General features: G+C 42.7%; 1 protein-coding gene across 2 annotated transcripts in view; it reads right to left on the reverse strand.

Annotated features, from left to right (window-relative positions):
• MCU (mitochondrial calcium uniporter) overlaps window positions 1-13,743 on the reverse strand; it is a 77,485-nt gene that overhangs the window by 2,725 nt on the left and 61,017 nt on the right. For both annotated transcript variants that reach the window (XM_086899961.1, XM_086899960.1), the window contains exons 2-7: window positions 9,440-9,509; window positions 5,390-5,560; window positions 4,834-4,938; window positions 2,460-2,620; window positions 1,770-1,973; window positions 381-497 (exon numbers count right to left, since the gene is read on the reverse strand). In XM_086899961.1, coding sequence (XP_086756087.1) covers window positions 381-497; window positions 1,770-1,973; window positions 2,460-2,620; window positions 4,834-4,938; window positions 5,390-5,560; window positions 9,440-9,509 — 828 coding nt within the window. The remainder of the gene's footprint in view (window positions 1-380; window positions 498-1,769; window positions 1,974-2,459; window positions 2,621-4,833; window positions 4,939-5,389; window positions 5,561-9,439; window positions 9,510-13,743) is intronic.

The raw sequence follows: 13,743 nt of genomic DNA on the forward strand, positions 1-13,743 counted from the left end.
ACTACATCAGGAAGAACTGAACTGAATGGATGCAAGTTTTCATTCCTCACTAAATCCATCTGGTGTGTAGGAGCTGAGAAGAAAAGAAATCTTGAATTAGGCTCCTCTGAGGCATAAAGAGTCTGAAACAACTCAAGATTTGCCAGCAGTTTCTGAAAGGTCCTTAAAGATTGATATGGGTTTCATGTTGATTTACACTTCCAGCAGTTCTATTCCTGGGAATATCAAAGCCAATTCAGTGATTGCAGTGGGGCTGTGACAAGAAAATGGGCTGAAAACCTAAAATACATTCATTCTTGCTTGAGGTGTGTCTATTAATAGTAATGAAGAGCTAGCAAGCAATAATTTCTTTATCTTGTTTCTGGAAAAATTCTTGTTACCTGAGCAATTGCATCCTTGAGTTGATTATATTTCTCTAGATCAAATCGTGTCTTTTTGGCTCCTTTATGGAAAAATAGTAAGTACTGTCTGTCTCTGGCATCTGGATAAACATACTCCTAAAGAGAGAAAAAAAGGAGAGAAAATAGGTTGAGTGTAAAGTTAAAGATAGTTTAATAACTGAGGAAAAAACCCACAATAATATAAGAGTGATACAAAAACAATCACTCATCACCACCAGTGCCCAGTCAGACTCTGAGCAACAGCTGCTTTGGAGAAACTCTCCCAGTTTATCAGAAAATGTGACATTATGTGGTATGGAGTATCAGTTTGGTCAGCTCAGGGCAGCTGTCCCAGATGTGTTCCCTCACAACATCTCACCCACCCCCAGCCTATTCCCAGGGATGGGAAGGGGCAGACCAGGGAAGAACAAAAACCAGAGAAGGCCTTGATGCTGTTCCAGCACTGCTCAGCAATAGCAAAAGCACTGCTGTGTTACCAAGGCTGTCTTGGTCACAAATGCCAAAGCACTGCACCACACCAGCTGCTCTGAAGAACATTAACTCCATCCCAGTCAGACCCAGCAAAGTCAGACATTTGCTTCTCTACTCATTTGTTACACTCCAGCAGTGAGTTACTACCCCCTTCCTCCTGTCCCCAGCGCGTGAATCATTCCACGCAGAGACAACAAGAACTAACATTTCATACTGACAAGTTTGTGGGGAAAAAAAGGAGGGAGAAAAGCTATAAATACTGTCCCTGAAATGATGCAGCTGACAGACCCTTGGGACACCACACTGGAACACCTGGAGCATCAGTTCTGATGGCCTTGTGACAGCAGAGACACTTTGAGCCCTCCCTGCCTCATTATTTAGGCAGGATTAGGGGGTTGATGAGACAAACCATGCACTAGAAAATCCATAGAGAATCTGTCACAATTACAAGGATCCAGAGACGATTCTTCATCTGGATGGGAGGCTAGATCTGTGAAAGGCATTTCCAACAAAATGCCTGATCCTTGGGCTCTTTAAAAAAGGCCAGTGTGGCATGTGAGAGGGGTACCTTCCTTGAAGCTCAGAAGGCACCTCATGCAGCCATACCTGTCTGTACTGACCACAGCTGCCAGCAGAATAATCTGTTTGGCTACAGCAGTCAGTCACCAAACACAGAAAAGCATTTCTGGTAAGACAACCAGCCAGGACCACCATGGGAACACCCCAGAGCCACACACCACCTCCCTGGCCAGCACAAATTAGACAAGTGGCATCTGGGTTCCAACAGGACAAGGGGCAAAGCAGCTTCTACCAGGCACAACTTTGCTATTTTTCTAGGGATTAGAGCCCAGAGAAAGTCTTCTACTAAAGTGTCAATATCAGCACAACAAGTCCTACCTGGCGGGTCATTACGAAATAAGCATACATTGCCATGGCACTACCATAGGTGATGAAATAGGTGACTGGTTCCATAATGTCCCAAGAATATTCCCACCAGGTGAGGCGGGCCAGAATCCCAAACTGAGTGGCCATGTAGGCCAGGCCTCCCCACAACACCAAGGTTGTCCTCTTCTCTGCTTTCCTGCTGAGCTCCATCCTGACCTGCAGAAGGCAGAAACACACACCTTGCAGTCTCAGAAGTAATTATGTTAGTATTGTTAAGAGATAATAATGTAAAAATAGTCCCATATATTAATAGTAACATTAAGTGGTTTGAAACATGATTTTATTACAAAATTTAAAAAAATAAGCTTATACAAACAAAGCTGAACTTCTTTTCCTGTCTTGCTGTCGCCTATATTTACTCTGAGCATGCTCTAAATGCCTCAGGAAAGTATTTATTCCTCCATGTTCAGAGACGTTCTGTTGCATTAGCCCCAGTCTTTATTTACTAACAAGCTCAATTCCAATTACCTAAAGCAAGGAAACAAAATATTTCCACAGAAATCAGCAGCAGACATGGTTTGGTAAACACTTGCTTCAGTGATCTTAAAACTACTTCAGGCATGCCAGGGACCCAATTAAAACCTGGAAATACATTCAGGCTGCATTTGGGGGATAAATACAACACGCAGAGAAACTCCTTACTTTTTCTAGAGGTGCTAGCTGCTCCTTCAGTTGCTCTAGTCTCCCTATCAGCTCCTTCTCCTTGTTCAGCTGGTGCTCCTCAATGCTCAAGGCTGTGTACAACTGCTGAACCAACGTCTTGACATCATTCAGCGTCGTGGCATTTTCATGGCTTAAGAGCTCTAGGGGAAAAACAGAGGCTGCTTTATACACCTGTGCCCACAGGGCTTCTCACGTTCCCTTGGGAAACCGCTATCAGTCTGCACCGGAAAGGAACAGAACTATCTTCTCAACAAAGTCGTCTTTGGAAGAGCTCCAGCACTCTAAGACAACGTGATTCCCTTGGAAGAAAACCAGGCTTTGCTACTGGATGTTCCTAAAATTTGATAAGAACAAGGGAAAGAGAAGTCCTATAAAGCTGGCCAGGTGTCAACCGCTGCTTCCGATTAGTATTTATATACAAGACAAACAAACTAAACTACCTACAATCCACCACACCAGCTGTCAAGACAGGCAGAATTCAGACTACAGGCCACCAGCAACCAGAGTTACCGGTGGCAACTGAACATTGTGGGTTAGGGACCCCACAACAGCCTCAGCAGCAGCATTTTTTAGTGCCAGTGCCAAGAATTTTTTTCCCAGTGTGCTGTGGGTAACACCCCGTGCTGTGATGCCTGCAAAGGAGCAAAGTTCTCCTTCTCGGGATCTAGAAACAAGAACAGGGACAGGACTCAAAAACACCTTTATCCTTGCATTCAGACTCAAAAAACATTCCTAGAGGATACCAGTTTGTAAAGGAGTTGGGACTACTTGTATTGTATTCCAGCCCACACAGAAAAAAAAAAAAAAAAGACAATTTGAAATTAAAGCAAAATATTTTGACATTAACCAAATAAAAAAAAAATAGTTTTTGTAGCATCCTTGGACTTGTACCTAAAGTTATCAAAATATGATTTCACCAACTCAAAAAGCTATGGACAGCTTAAGTCTTAACACCAGCAGCTCAAGAGAAAAAAGTGACTCACTTGCCTGTGCCAAGACACACAAAGTACATAATTTCATTTTAGTTAAAGGGCTCCTGTTCTCCTATGAATAAAAATCTATGTGTTCCTCCAGAGGTGACCATCAAGAAGTACTTATATAAAAACACAGTAATCTGGTATTTCCATTGTCAAATACACAAGGGTGATCTTGCAAAAATGCAAAAGGAATAGCTGAAAAGTTTGACAGGACTAATCTCAGTGCCTGCTTGCAGGCACATTCATTTTAGCACAAACTATAGAAATCTCCTCGGCAAGTGCATCCTAGGAGACAATTTCCTGTAACCTTGGTGATCCCAGAGCTCACCTACCAGCACTCAGAGGGTGACAGAGCAGAGTAACTTCTTTGTGTGTTTGATTTCCAGTGGTTTAGATATCCAGTCTTAGTGGAGAGCTTTCTGCTAAGGTGCTTTTAATGAGATGGGGGAAAGAAAATCATCCCTAGTAGAGGTCAGTCTCCCCCACACCTAGGGGAGAAAGACCACCTCACCCAGCACTGCACTCCTAATTCCAGATTAACAGAACAATAAAATTCCCCACATCTGTGAGCCAAGAGCCAAACAGAACAGCATTTCCCAAGCTGTCCCTTCTGTTTAAATCCTCATAGGTAACCACGGGCACACAAGAACCTGGTGTTTTATGAAGGCTATGAAACTGCCCAGAAGAAAGAGAGCAGATAAAACCACTGAGCTCCTGCCTCCCCCAGTAATAATGAAGTGTCTCAAAAGCTTCTTGCAGGTTTTCACATCGTGAAAATCACACACGTCCAAATAATATTATTGAAACGGATTTTCTTATTGACTCAAAAAGGTTGGATTCCATTCCCTTCCTATCTGATTCCTCATGACACAACCTCCTAAGAGCACAGTCTTCTTTATTTCACTGTTTGGTAGCTAACAAGGTTTTGAGGTTTATCTGCAATATTCAAAGTACCACACTTAAATGGAAACAATGTTAGCTGTCAGGGGAAGCAACAATTTTTTCTTCCAAACCAGACAATCTAAGTTTCAATCTAATTCCTGTCTTGTATTGTATTGCTTTAGAATGACTTAAATTAAATTACTTTCCAGTATTTAAAAAAAAATTGCGAAAAACTTAGAAATTAAAAGGAATTCTATTTCTTTGTTTATTTCTCTTGAGGGCTGGGGGCACTAGGTTTGAACAGAACAAAATATCTGCTTTTCATTAGCGATTATTCTGATCACTTGGTTATCTCTAAATTGGGCTCCAAGGGCAGGATTAGAAACTACAAGGCTTCATGCTCCTAAACAAGTTAATAAAGCACGTTGCAATGAAGCAGGGAACTGAATGCTGAAATGTACTCCTGGTGCTGAACAGAAAGCAGGCTGATTTACCTCTCTTTGGTGGTCTGACATGGTACGAGACATCGTTAATGATCAGTTTGAAGTCATCCAGCAGAAGCAGGTCTATGCCTGTGGAGGAGGCCACACGTGTGCCATCTGTAAGGAAAGCACAGATGATGCATTAAGCAGGAGGACCAAAGGACTTAAAACACACCGTGGCTAAGTTGCAACACCATCCCAAATCCAGCTGTTTGGTTTCTGTTCTTTCCAAAGTGTGGTGCTTTTTGCTGGGACAACTAAAAGGTGAGACATGGATATATTTCCTGTGTACCACCTTTCACACCCAATTCCTTATAAATCAATTTGAGCCTCAATGTTGGTTGCATGGCTTGCATCTTTCCTATTAAACAGTAGGGAACTCACCAGACAACATCTCCATTAGGACTGATTTCCTTGGCAGCCCTGGCTACACAATATTCTCACTCTAGGAATAGCATTCCTTCCTTCTGCTCCTTCAGGAAGGTCAAAGCACAGCAAACTTTTACATCAAAAGCAAAAGGATGGATGCAAACAGCTGGCAAGTAAATCAGTTTGCAAACAGGAGTACCTGCTGAGTAGATTGCAACCCGATCGATTCCTCTGTCCTCTGCTTGCAGCTGTTGCAAGAAGACCCCGACAGAGTCTGAGATGGGTTTCAGGGTGAACTGGCAGCGCTCGCGCCGTGATGGAAGACTCACAGAAATCACAGGCAACCCGTTTTGGTAAACCACCGTCACTTCTACAGAGACAACAAAAACACAAGCTTATTGTTAAAAGGTTAAAAGGTTCATCTTCTCTACTTGTTCCACAGAGAAAGAGGCAAACCTGATTATAATCTGACTTTTGGTTTTCTCAAGGTATGTGGCCAAAGAAAAATGGAGGTATAGCTGAGATTCTTACTCCAGTAACTTGGCAGCAATTTTCTGTACTTTGTAAAAATACTCTAAATACAATCACCTGTGTTCTAAAGGCAACATGATATCCAAAAGCCATGGCAGCAGGGTATGTTTTGGTTAGGTTTTGAGAATAAAGCATTTTGGACTATGGAAGACAAAACACTACTGTTTATATCAGGATTTATAGTTCAGGAGACAAAGGCAGATTGTGTCTATTAGGAAACATCAAGGAAGGACCCACTTCAAATGTTTTTATTCCTGTTTAGTTCTGGTTTCCTCCTCCTTGTCCTGAGGCAAGACATGTAAGAAAGCAGTCAGTAGCATGAGGCTGTAGGAGAGCAGCACTCAGAGTTTAGGCTTCAAGGTCATTTCATCTAAAATTCACGGGATCAATATGCTTTGTACTTCTCCAGACAGGCATTACTACTTAGGTATAGATGAAACAAGATTTTCCATTTCTTTGGTGCTGCCAAGAGCTTTTCTGAGGGCATTCTTGAGGATTTCTGTTATTATAAAACCCATGGTAGTCACTTGTATGAGCTGTAAGGTGGTTATTATTTTACTACCACAGCCTGCTCTGTGTGCTTCGTGAGATCCATACATAGAAAAGAGAAGTTAAAAGTTCATATTCCCTAAGCCCTTTACTGAATCACAGTCATAACTGTCCTCAAGTGAGGTAGTTGCTAAGATATAACAGCACACCTCAAAATGATTTGCTTTTATAGGTATCCTTCTTATGTAAAAACATACAGGGTTTTTTATCGCTCAGAGCATTTGCTGTGTCTCAAGGATGGTGCAGTCACACCCACCCACAATTCATCTGCCTCAGTATCCCAACCTGTTGTAGCTTTGGTCAACTCCTGTCTCCTTAAAACACACTGAACTCATGGATTGACATGCTAAGTCATTTTAAGCAGCTAACATCAAAACTAGTCAGTCAAAAAGTCAACAGAAGTAGAAACAGAGGCAAATAATGTTATTTTAACTAGCAAAGGGAACTATGAGGACAAGTCCTGGGGCAACACACCTTTCCAAAACTGGGGGATCCTGGATATTGAGAAAGGATTTACCAAGTGCACTTTCACAAAGCCAGAAGAATTCTTATTCTTAAGGATCACAAACCTTCATGAAATGAATCAACCATAAAAAAAGCTTTTTCCCTCTTGCAAGGGATTGCTGCCTTCAAGTCCTTAAAGACTAGATGGAAGCAACCAAGTATGGACACCTAAAACAACTAAAGCATCCTAAGAGGCCCCAGTAATTGAAAACCTATCAATGTCTATTCTCAAGACTCAGACATCTGACAGGATTTTAGTAGCTTTAGTGTTTTGAAGCACAGGAGTCAGAGACAACAACCAGATATTTACTGGAAAGAAATAAAGCAGAGTGCTTTATTTGGACTGCCAGACAAAATTTAGAGCTCCTTAGCAGCAGCTGTTATGACACCAGCTATAAGGTTTTCTTTGAATTTAAAATGCTCCCTTGGACCACACAGGCAGTGAGGCAGTTTTTTGCAGAGCAAAAGGGAGAACAATGTTTGCATTGATATTTTTTCCATTTATCCCCATCAGTACTACAACCAGAGCTCCAGGACTGCCAGGTCTGGAGGAAGTGCCTACCAAGAACAGCCCTGCTGCATTGTAAGAGTCATGAGCATTAGGAGCACAAACAAAGCCTTTCACTAGGATTTCTAGCTTAGGTGAAATATTAAAGACCAAATTATTTCCCTTCAAAAGATAGGGTCAGTAAGTCTGTACTTACTGCTTTATGTTTTCCTTGCAAAAACCTTGTAAAAGTAATTTTCTAGCTTAATTCGCTGGCAGGGAAAGTCCTTAAGTCCAGGTTGATCCTCTCATCACCTCCCACACAAGTAATGCTGGCCAGATTTTTACTGCATTGAAGAGGGAAGAGGCAAAGAAAAGAAGGAAATCTGAAGGACACAACAACACAAACCTAACAGACAGCAGCCAGCAGCTCCAGCAAAAGTCATTAACAAGCCCCTGTGGTATGGCTGCCTCACTCTTCTCTCCCACAGCCCTGTGTGTCTTCTGCATCTACTTCACAAGTTACTAAGTGGACAAAGCATTTGGCACCTCACTAATTACAGAGCTAAGGTTTCAGCCAATCTTCCCCTAGTTAAATTTTAATCCAGGATTTAAATGCATGGGACAAGTAGAAGATATTCATTTTATACAAGTGTGTGTCACTTACGTTTACAGTCACCTACAGCCTGACCAGGAACGGTGCTAAATGAGACCATGGAGGATTTGAGAAGCTTTACATGCTATATTAAGCGTGGGGTTGCTTTGAGGTTTGAGTTCCATCCAAGCACCACAAAGTTTTGACTCAATCATATCTGCACCAGCAACAGGTCATGGGTATTTTTTTTTTAAAAGATTTTCATTTTTGCTTAAGATCAACTTGAGCAATAAATGAGGTCAAAACGGAGTACAGATAAAAGAAAAAAGTATGGCCAAAGAAGTCAGTGTTGGCTATTGGTAAAGATATTGGAAGAAATAATGAGAGAATTATTCAAGCACAACATGAGGAGAGGTAAAATGAAATCAGGCACAGGCAGACATTTTCTCAGCCTTACACATCCTCTACACTTCTACCTGTTTAAGCCCCCCAGGTTCTCATTTAAGCTCTGCAGAGCAGTCATGTTTCTCTTTGTCTTTGCACACTTGTTATCCTGGCAGGGGAAGCAGGAACCCTTCATTTATTAGCTTTCAGACCTTATTAACAAGCCTTAACAAGGAGAGGATCCACTCAATGCTCACGTCTGTCAGCACAAGTGCTTGACTCCTTGTGCACAGCATGCAGATGTTAAGCAGGCAGCGAGCTGAAAGCTGCTCCTTTCCTCTTTGCATTGTGGCACACAGAGTTTTAAAGTTTCACCAGTGCATCCTTTTGCTTTATGCTCTGACAACCTTATCAAAAAAATTCCCATGTTTGAGCCATCCCAGAATTTAAATAAAGGAATAACATTACCTTGGCTTCACAACTTATTCACTGCAGTAAATGGTGCTTTTGACCATTTTGACATGTAGCTGATATGAGCTGCACTTTTGTTACATAAATGGACTTAAGAGGGCAGGTAGGGCCAGGCTGACAGGACCACAGTGGGTGTTCCAGTGCCACCTCCCTGCTCGAGCAGGGACATCCCAGAGCTTTTAGAGCCCACATCCTGGCACAGGATTGTGTCCAGATGGTTCTGGAGTATCCTCAGCGAGGGAGACTCCACAGCCTCTCTGGGCTATGTGTTCCAGTGCACAGGAGAAGAAGTGCCTCCTCACGTTCAGGTAGAATTCCACGCGCATCAGTTTCTGCCCTTTACCTTTTGCCATCCTAGTGGTTGGCACCACTGAACAGAGCCTGGCTCCAGCCTCAGGCACCTCCCTCCAGGAAGGACAGCACCCTGAAGGGTAGGGATCATACAGACCTCACAGCTACACGAGAAAGAAGTCTGGCAAAGAGATTTGGACAGTTGCACGCAATTCCATCCTTCTTTATAAGGCCTGTCCAGTTTTGTAAGGACAGTTCATAGAAAAGCTGCCCGTTGCCTTAATTCTTCTTGACGTTGTTCTCCTTGTCGCTTCCTTAGCTCCAAACTGGACTGGTGCCCGGCCAAAAAAAAGCCTCCACCAGAAAAGGGGGCAGGGAATGAAATGTGAGTGAGGGAAGTCCGAGTGAGGCAGGAGCTGGTGCACGTGTGTACTCACCATCAGAGGGCACTACGGTACTGCAATACACCACTCTCACGCTCTGCCACGGAGACAGCCGCTGATGCACCTGGAAAACACAGGCACAGCAAAAAGGACAAATGTTCAGAGTCTGGCAGGATCTGGCACCTCCTGTGCCCCCCTTCCCCAATGGCCGTGCCAGGCACAGCCACAAACCCGGAGCGCCTGTCAGGAACAGCCTCTTCCCTTCCCATCTGTCACCCCACAGGGTTTCCCATCTCCGCCAAGTTCACCTCGACACACCTCGCCCTCCGCACGCTTAGCTGAGAGTCTGTAAAAGAACAGCTGTGGTTTGTTTTCCTTAATGGGACAGGTATTTCTGAAGCCACACGGTCAGTTTTCAGAAATCCATTTACTACACAGACACAGCACAGAAATCGTGTCAAAGCACAAGTCTTTAAAGGTTAAAAAATAAAGTTTTTTACATAAGCAGGAGGGATATTTATTTAGAGTTGTGGATTAACAGGTTCATCCTCTTTGGTTGTTTCCCATGCCAACGTTACTTTTCTTGTGTCCTTACAGAGGGAAGCCAAACTCTGAGACACAAAGTAGTAAATATGCCTGTGCATAGAACAACAAATTGTTCCAACATAAAAAGCAATAATTGTAATACTGAGCTATAAAAATAAAAAACAACAGCCCAAGAGGAAGAAAGCACATGAATGGGTTTGTATTTTCTGTAAACTTAGCAAGAGACTCACTTGCCCATGAAAATCTACAACCAGACTGATTTAAAATCTATCTTTTAGATTGTATTACACTGGTTATATACTAATCCTTCCCCAACACTGAAATTACAACTCTGATACAAAAGAGCCCAACTGCAAACCAGATTAAGGGATAACACACCAACTCTCACCTGTCTCTGCTGGTTTATATTTCAGTGGCTAGCCTCAGATTTTTCAACAGCTGCTGTCCAACTTGAACATTCCTATGGTCTGGGGTAATTTTTCTTTGATGATTGCTAAAACACAGCTGCCAAACCTACATTTTCATAAAGGTATCTTCAGGGAGGACTTGTTTAAATAAATTTCTAATGAAGTTTGGAAAAAAAACCCAGGTTGTTGATTATTGCTCTGCCAAGTTGTCCAAACCTCTGTGTTTCACGAGGTTGCCTTTGATAACCTACTTTAAATGTATTTAATTGCTCTCTTCCTTGTCCTCTGAAGCTTGATATCCAAACCAAGGATAATATCCACTAATCTTTCTTGAAAGCAGGACCTTTGGCCCTAATGGTCACTGTATTGACAGCTCTAGAAATTCACTGTGATATGTGCTGTATTTATACTTCATTTCTATCAGTTTTGACAAAGAAGATCAGTCGTTTTCAATTTGCCTCCTCTCAACTGCATTTTCAGCTTCCCAGGGTCAAATCAGACACAGGAAAAGAAGTGGGCACCAAGCAGCTGTAACTCAAGTAGGAAGTTAAATGTTTCAGCAGAAGTAATGTTGTAAAAAACAGCTGTGTGCTGGGAGCCAAAGGGGAAATTTGCCTTTTTCCAAGTGACATAGGCAAGTCTTCTTGACTGTCTGACACGTGCTACTGTTGAACAACCCCTCCCACTTAAAAAAAAACCAAAAACCAACAGGTTTTATGCTCAAAACTGAGAAAAACACAGCTACAGCCCCACAGACTGTACAAATCCAGCTCCGTTGTCTTAATATTACTAACAAAGTCAGAAGCTTCAAGGATCAGATGTGGTACCACAGGCAAATCGATTTTCAGAACCAATTTTTACCTAAGGAGGGGGAATTTCAAACCTTCCAAAAATAGTATCAGACACAAAAACAAGTGGGCAGAATTCACTCAGTGAGACACAAACCCTCTTCAGTCAGCAAGCACTACTCCAAAGACTGTTTATACACCTGTTTTACCTGATCCCACAGCACAGTGAGATATGAGGTTTTTACTGCTTCACTCTCCCCTTCTACACAACATAATTCATCCATTTTTCAAACAGTGCACAGCAGGATTCTGCCTTTCTACCAGATGTGAATGGCAGCCCAGAAATGCAGTTCTCAGAACACCCTACACCCTGCTAAACCCAGCACTATCCCACTGCAAAATAACCATGTAGCTGGAAGATATAATCAGGTAGCACATGCAAAGACTTTATCTTAAGGCTATGAGTATCTGACAGATACAACCTCACTCCAGAAGCCTCCTGCCCTCATAAAACAAAACAGGGAAAAGGCAAAACAGGTTGAAAAAAAACCCAGGGCATGTTAGGTGACTCATCAAAAAGAGCATGTCTCCAGACTTAACCCCTTGCACAATACTTGCATCCCAATATGGGCTGAACCCCTCTGTTTCCCCAACACTCCCCTCCCCAGCAGTGTGCTGCCAGAAAATTTTACAGGAGAGATGTTGTTAAAACACTTGTATCTGTCACTCCTGCAGCTCTGAACTGTGCTGCTGGTACAATTCCTTATCGACAAAAACAGTCTCTACTGGGCAGGAAGGCAAAAAAAAGGAACAAATGAACTCAAAACTCAGCAGAAACCAAGATGCCATGATATGTCATCCAAGGTTAGCAAGAGCTTGAAGAGTCATCCATCATTTTTATTCCTGAAGGGAGACTGTTGTTTTAAAATTGAGATGGTGAGAAATGTTTGAACCCATTATTCGATGTCTGCAGTTCAACAGCTTCATACAGAAAGGTGTTAAAAGGCTGAAGCTGGGAATCAGAGCAGTGCAGGGCAGAGAGAGGAATTCGTTTCAAGCTTTACTGACCAGATCTGGCCCTTAGGAAAACAGCCAACAACTCCTTCGGCAACGAAGTGTGGAATAACTGCACCCAAATTTCAGCCGAGACAGACATGTCCACCTCTCCCAAAATGAGTAATACTTGGGGGTGTGACAAGCACCGAAGCCAGACTGCTGAAATGGGAAGCTTTAAACACTAGGAAAAACTTTCTGGGTCTCATAAGAGCACACACAGGAATTCACATTCCACATCCATCAGATCCTTCATTTCCTGCCTTATCTGCAGTAAGATGCATGTTAAGAGGCTCGGGGTTATGCAGCAGCTGCAATCCCAAAATGATTAAAGAAGCAAGAGGAAAAAAGTCCCAGTTCTCTGTCTAAAACTAATGCTTCCTCCAGCCTTGTCCAGGTCAAAGCTAAAACTAACAGCAACTCTATAGGTCCTGATGTAGCTTTTTCAATACTAACTTGGTGACAGAGTTAATCAAAGCCTTGCTGTAAAAAAAAAAAATCAACCTTCTAGCTACCAGTGAGTGCTCTCTGACAGAAAAAGAGGGAGCAGCTCCCATTCTCCAGGTATGTAATTATCAGTGATGGAATGCTAGCAGCTCTGAGTCTCCAAACACTAATGAAAGTCAGAAAATAAGTTGGCCAGGAAGAAAAAAAAAAAATAACACCGCAAGCATGAAAGAAGGTGAACATTACTCTAGAACCCAAGTAAAACATGCTGCTAATTCAGTATCTGGAGTACCAGTGCAGCAAGAACTGCAGAGCTTTTGTGAAAAACAGGGCATTTTCTGCCTAAAAATTTCTCACTACAAGTAATGCATTTGAGACATGTTTGCGAGTGCTTCTGGCAACATCTAATTTACAAATTACGAGGGGACTCCTTTATATGAGGCTGCCTTAAGTCTGATACAAAGCAGCTCACCTTTTCCAACAAGAAGCAGCTATTTTCCTCTCTATCCTGACTTTTGCTGCATGAAACACTGAATGTCTTTCCTGGCTCTAAAAGTGGTTATCCTAAAACCTCCAGGCTGGAGTCTCAGTGATGAAAACTGCTGTGAGCTTCCCCAAGCAGCCACAGCAACCCAAGCCACCCACCTCAAACATGCTGAAGGGCTCCATTTATCCATCTTTACCTCATTTCTGCTCCTGTACTCAATCTGTTACATTTTGGTCTCTCTTAAACAGTACTTTGATCCTAAATTCTCAAAGTCCCCTTCTGTCCTCCCCTTTTCCTCCCCCTTCACACCAGCTGTTTGCAAAGTAAAGGAGACTCAGGGCAAAACCATGTCCTGACCAGAAATCTGCTGTCCAAGAGATGTGATGTGTGACTTCCCAATGCAGCCAGTGTTTTTGCACCAGCACAGAAGCTCTAACTGGATTTAAGTGCATTTAGCTGTGAGGGATTGACTGGGGCCAGCTGCCCAGCCAGCTGCTCCCTCACTCCTCAGAAACAGGACAGGAGGATGCAGGATAAAAGGATAAAGGCAGGGAGATCAGTCACCACTCCTCACTGGCTTAACAGACTGGACTAAGTTGATTTGCTGCCAATTAAAGTAGACAATATCAA

This window comes from Cyanistes caeruleus, chromosome 8, assembly GCF_971803275.1.
Source record: "Cyanistes caeruleus chromosome 8, bCyaCae1.hap1.1, whole genome shotgun sequence".
Lineage (NCBI taxonomy): Eukaryota > Metazoa > Chordata > Aves > Passeriformes > Paridae > Cyanistes > Cyanistes caeruleus.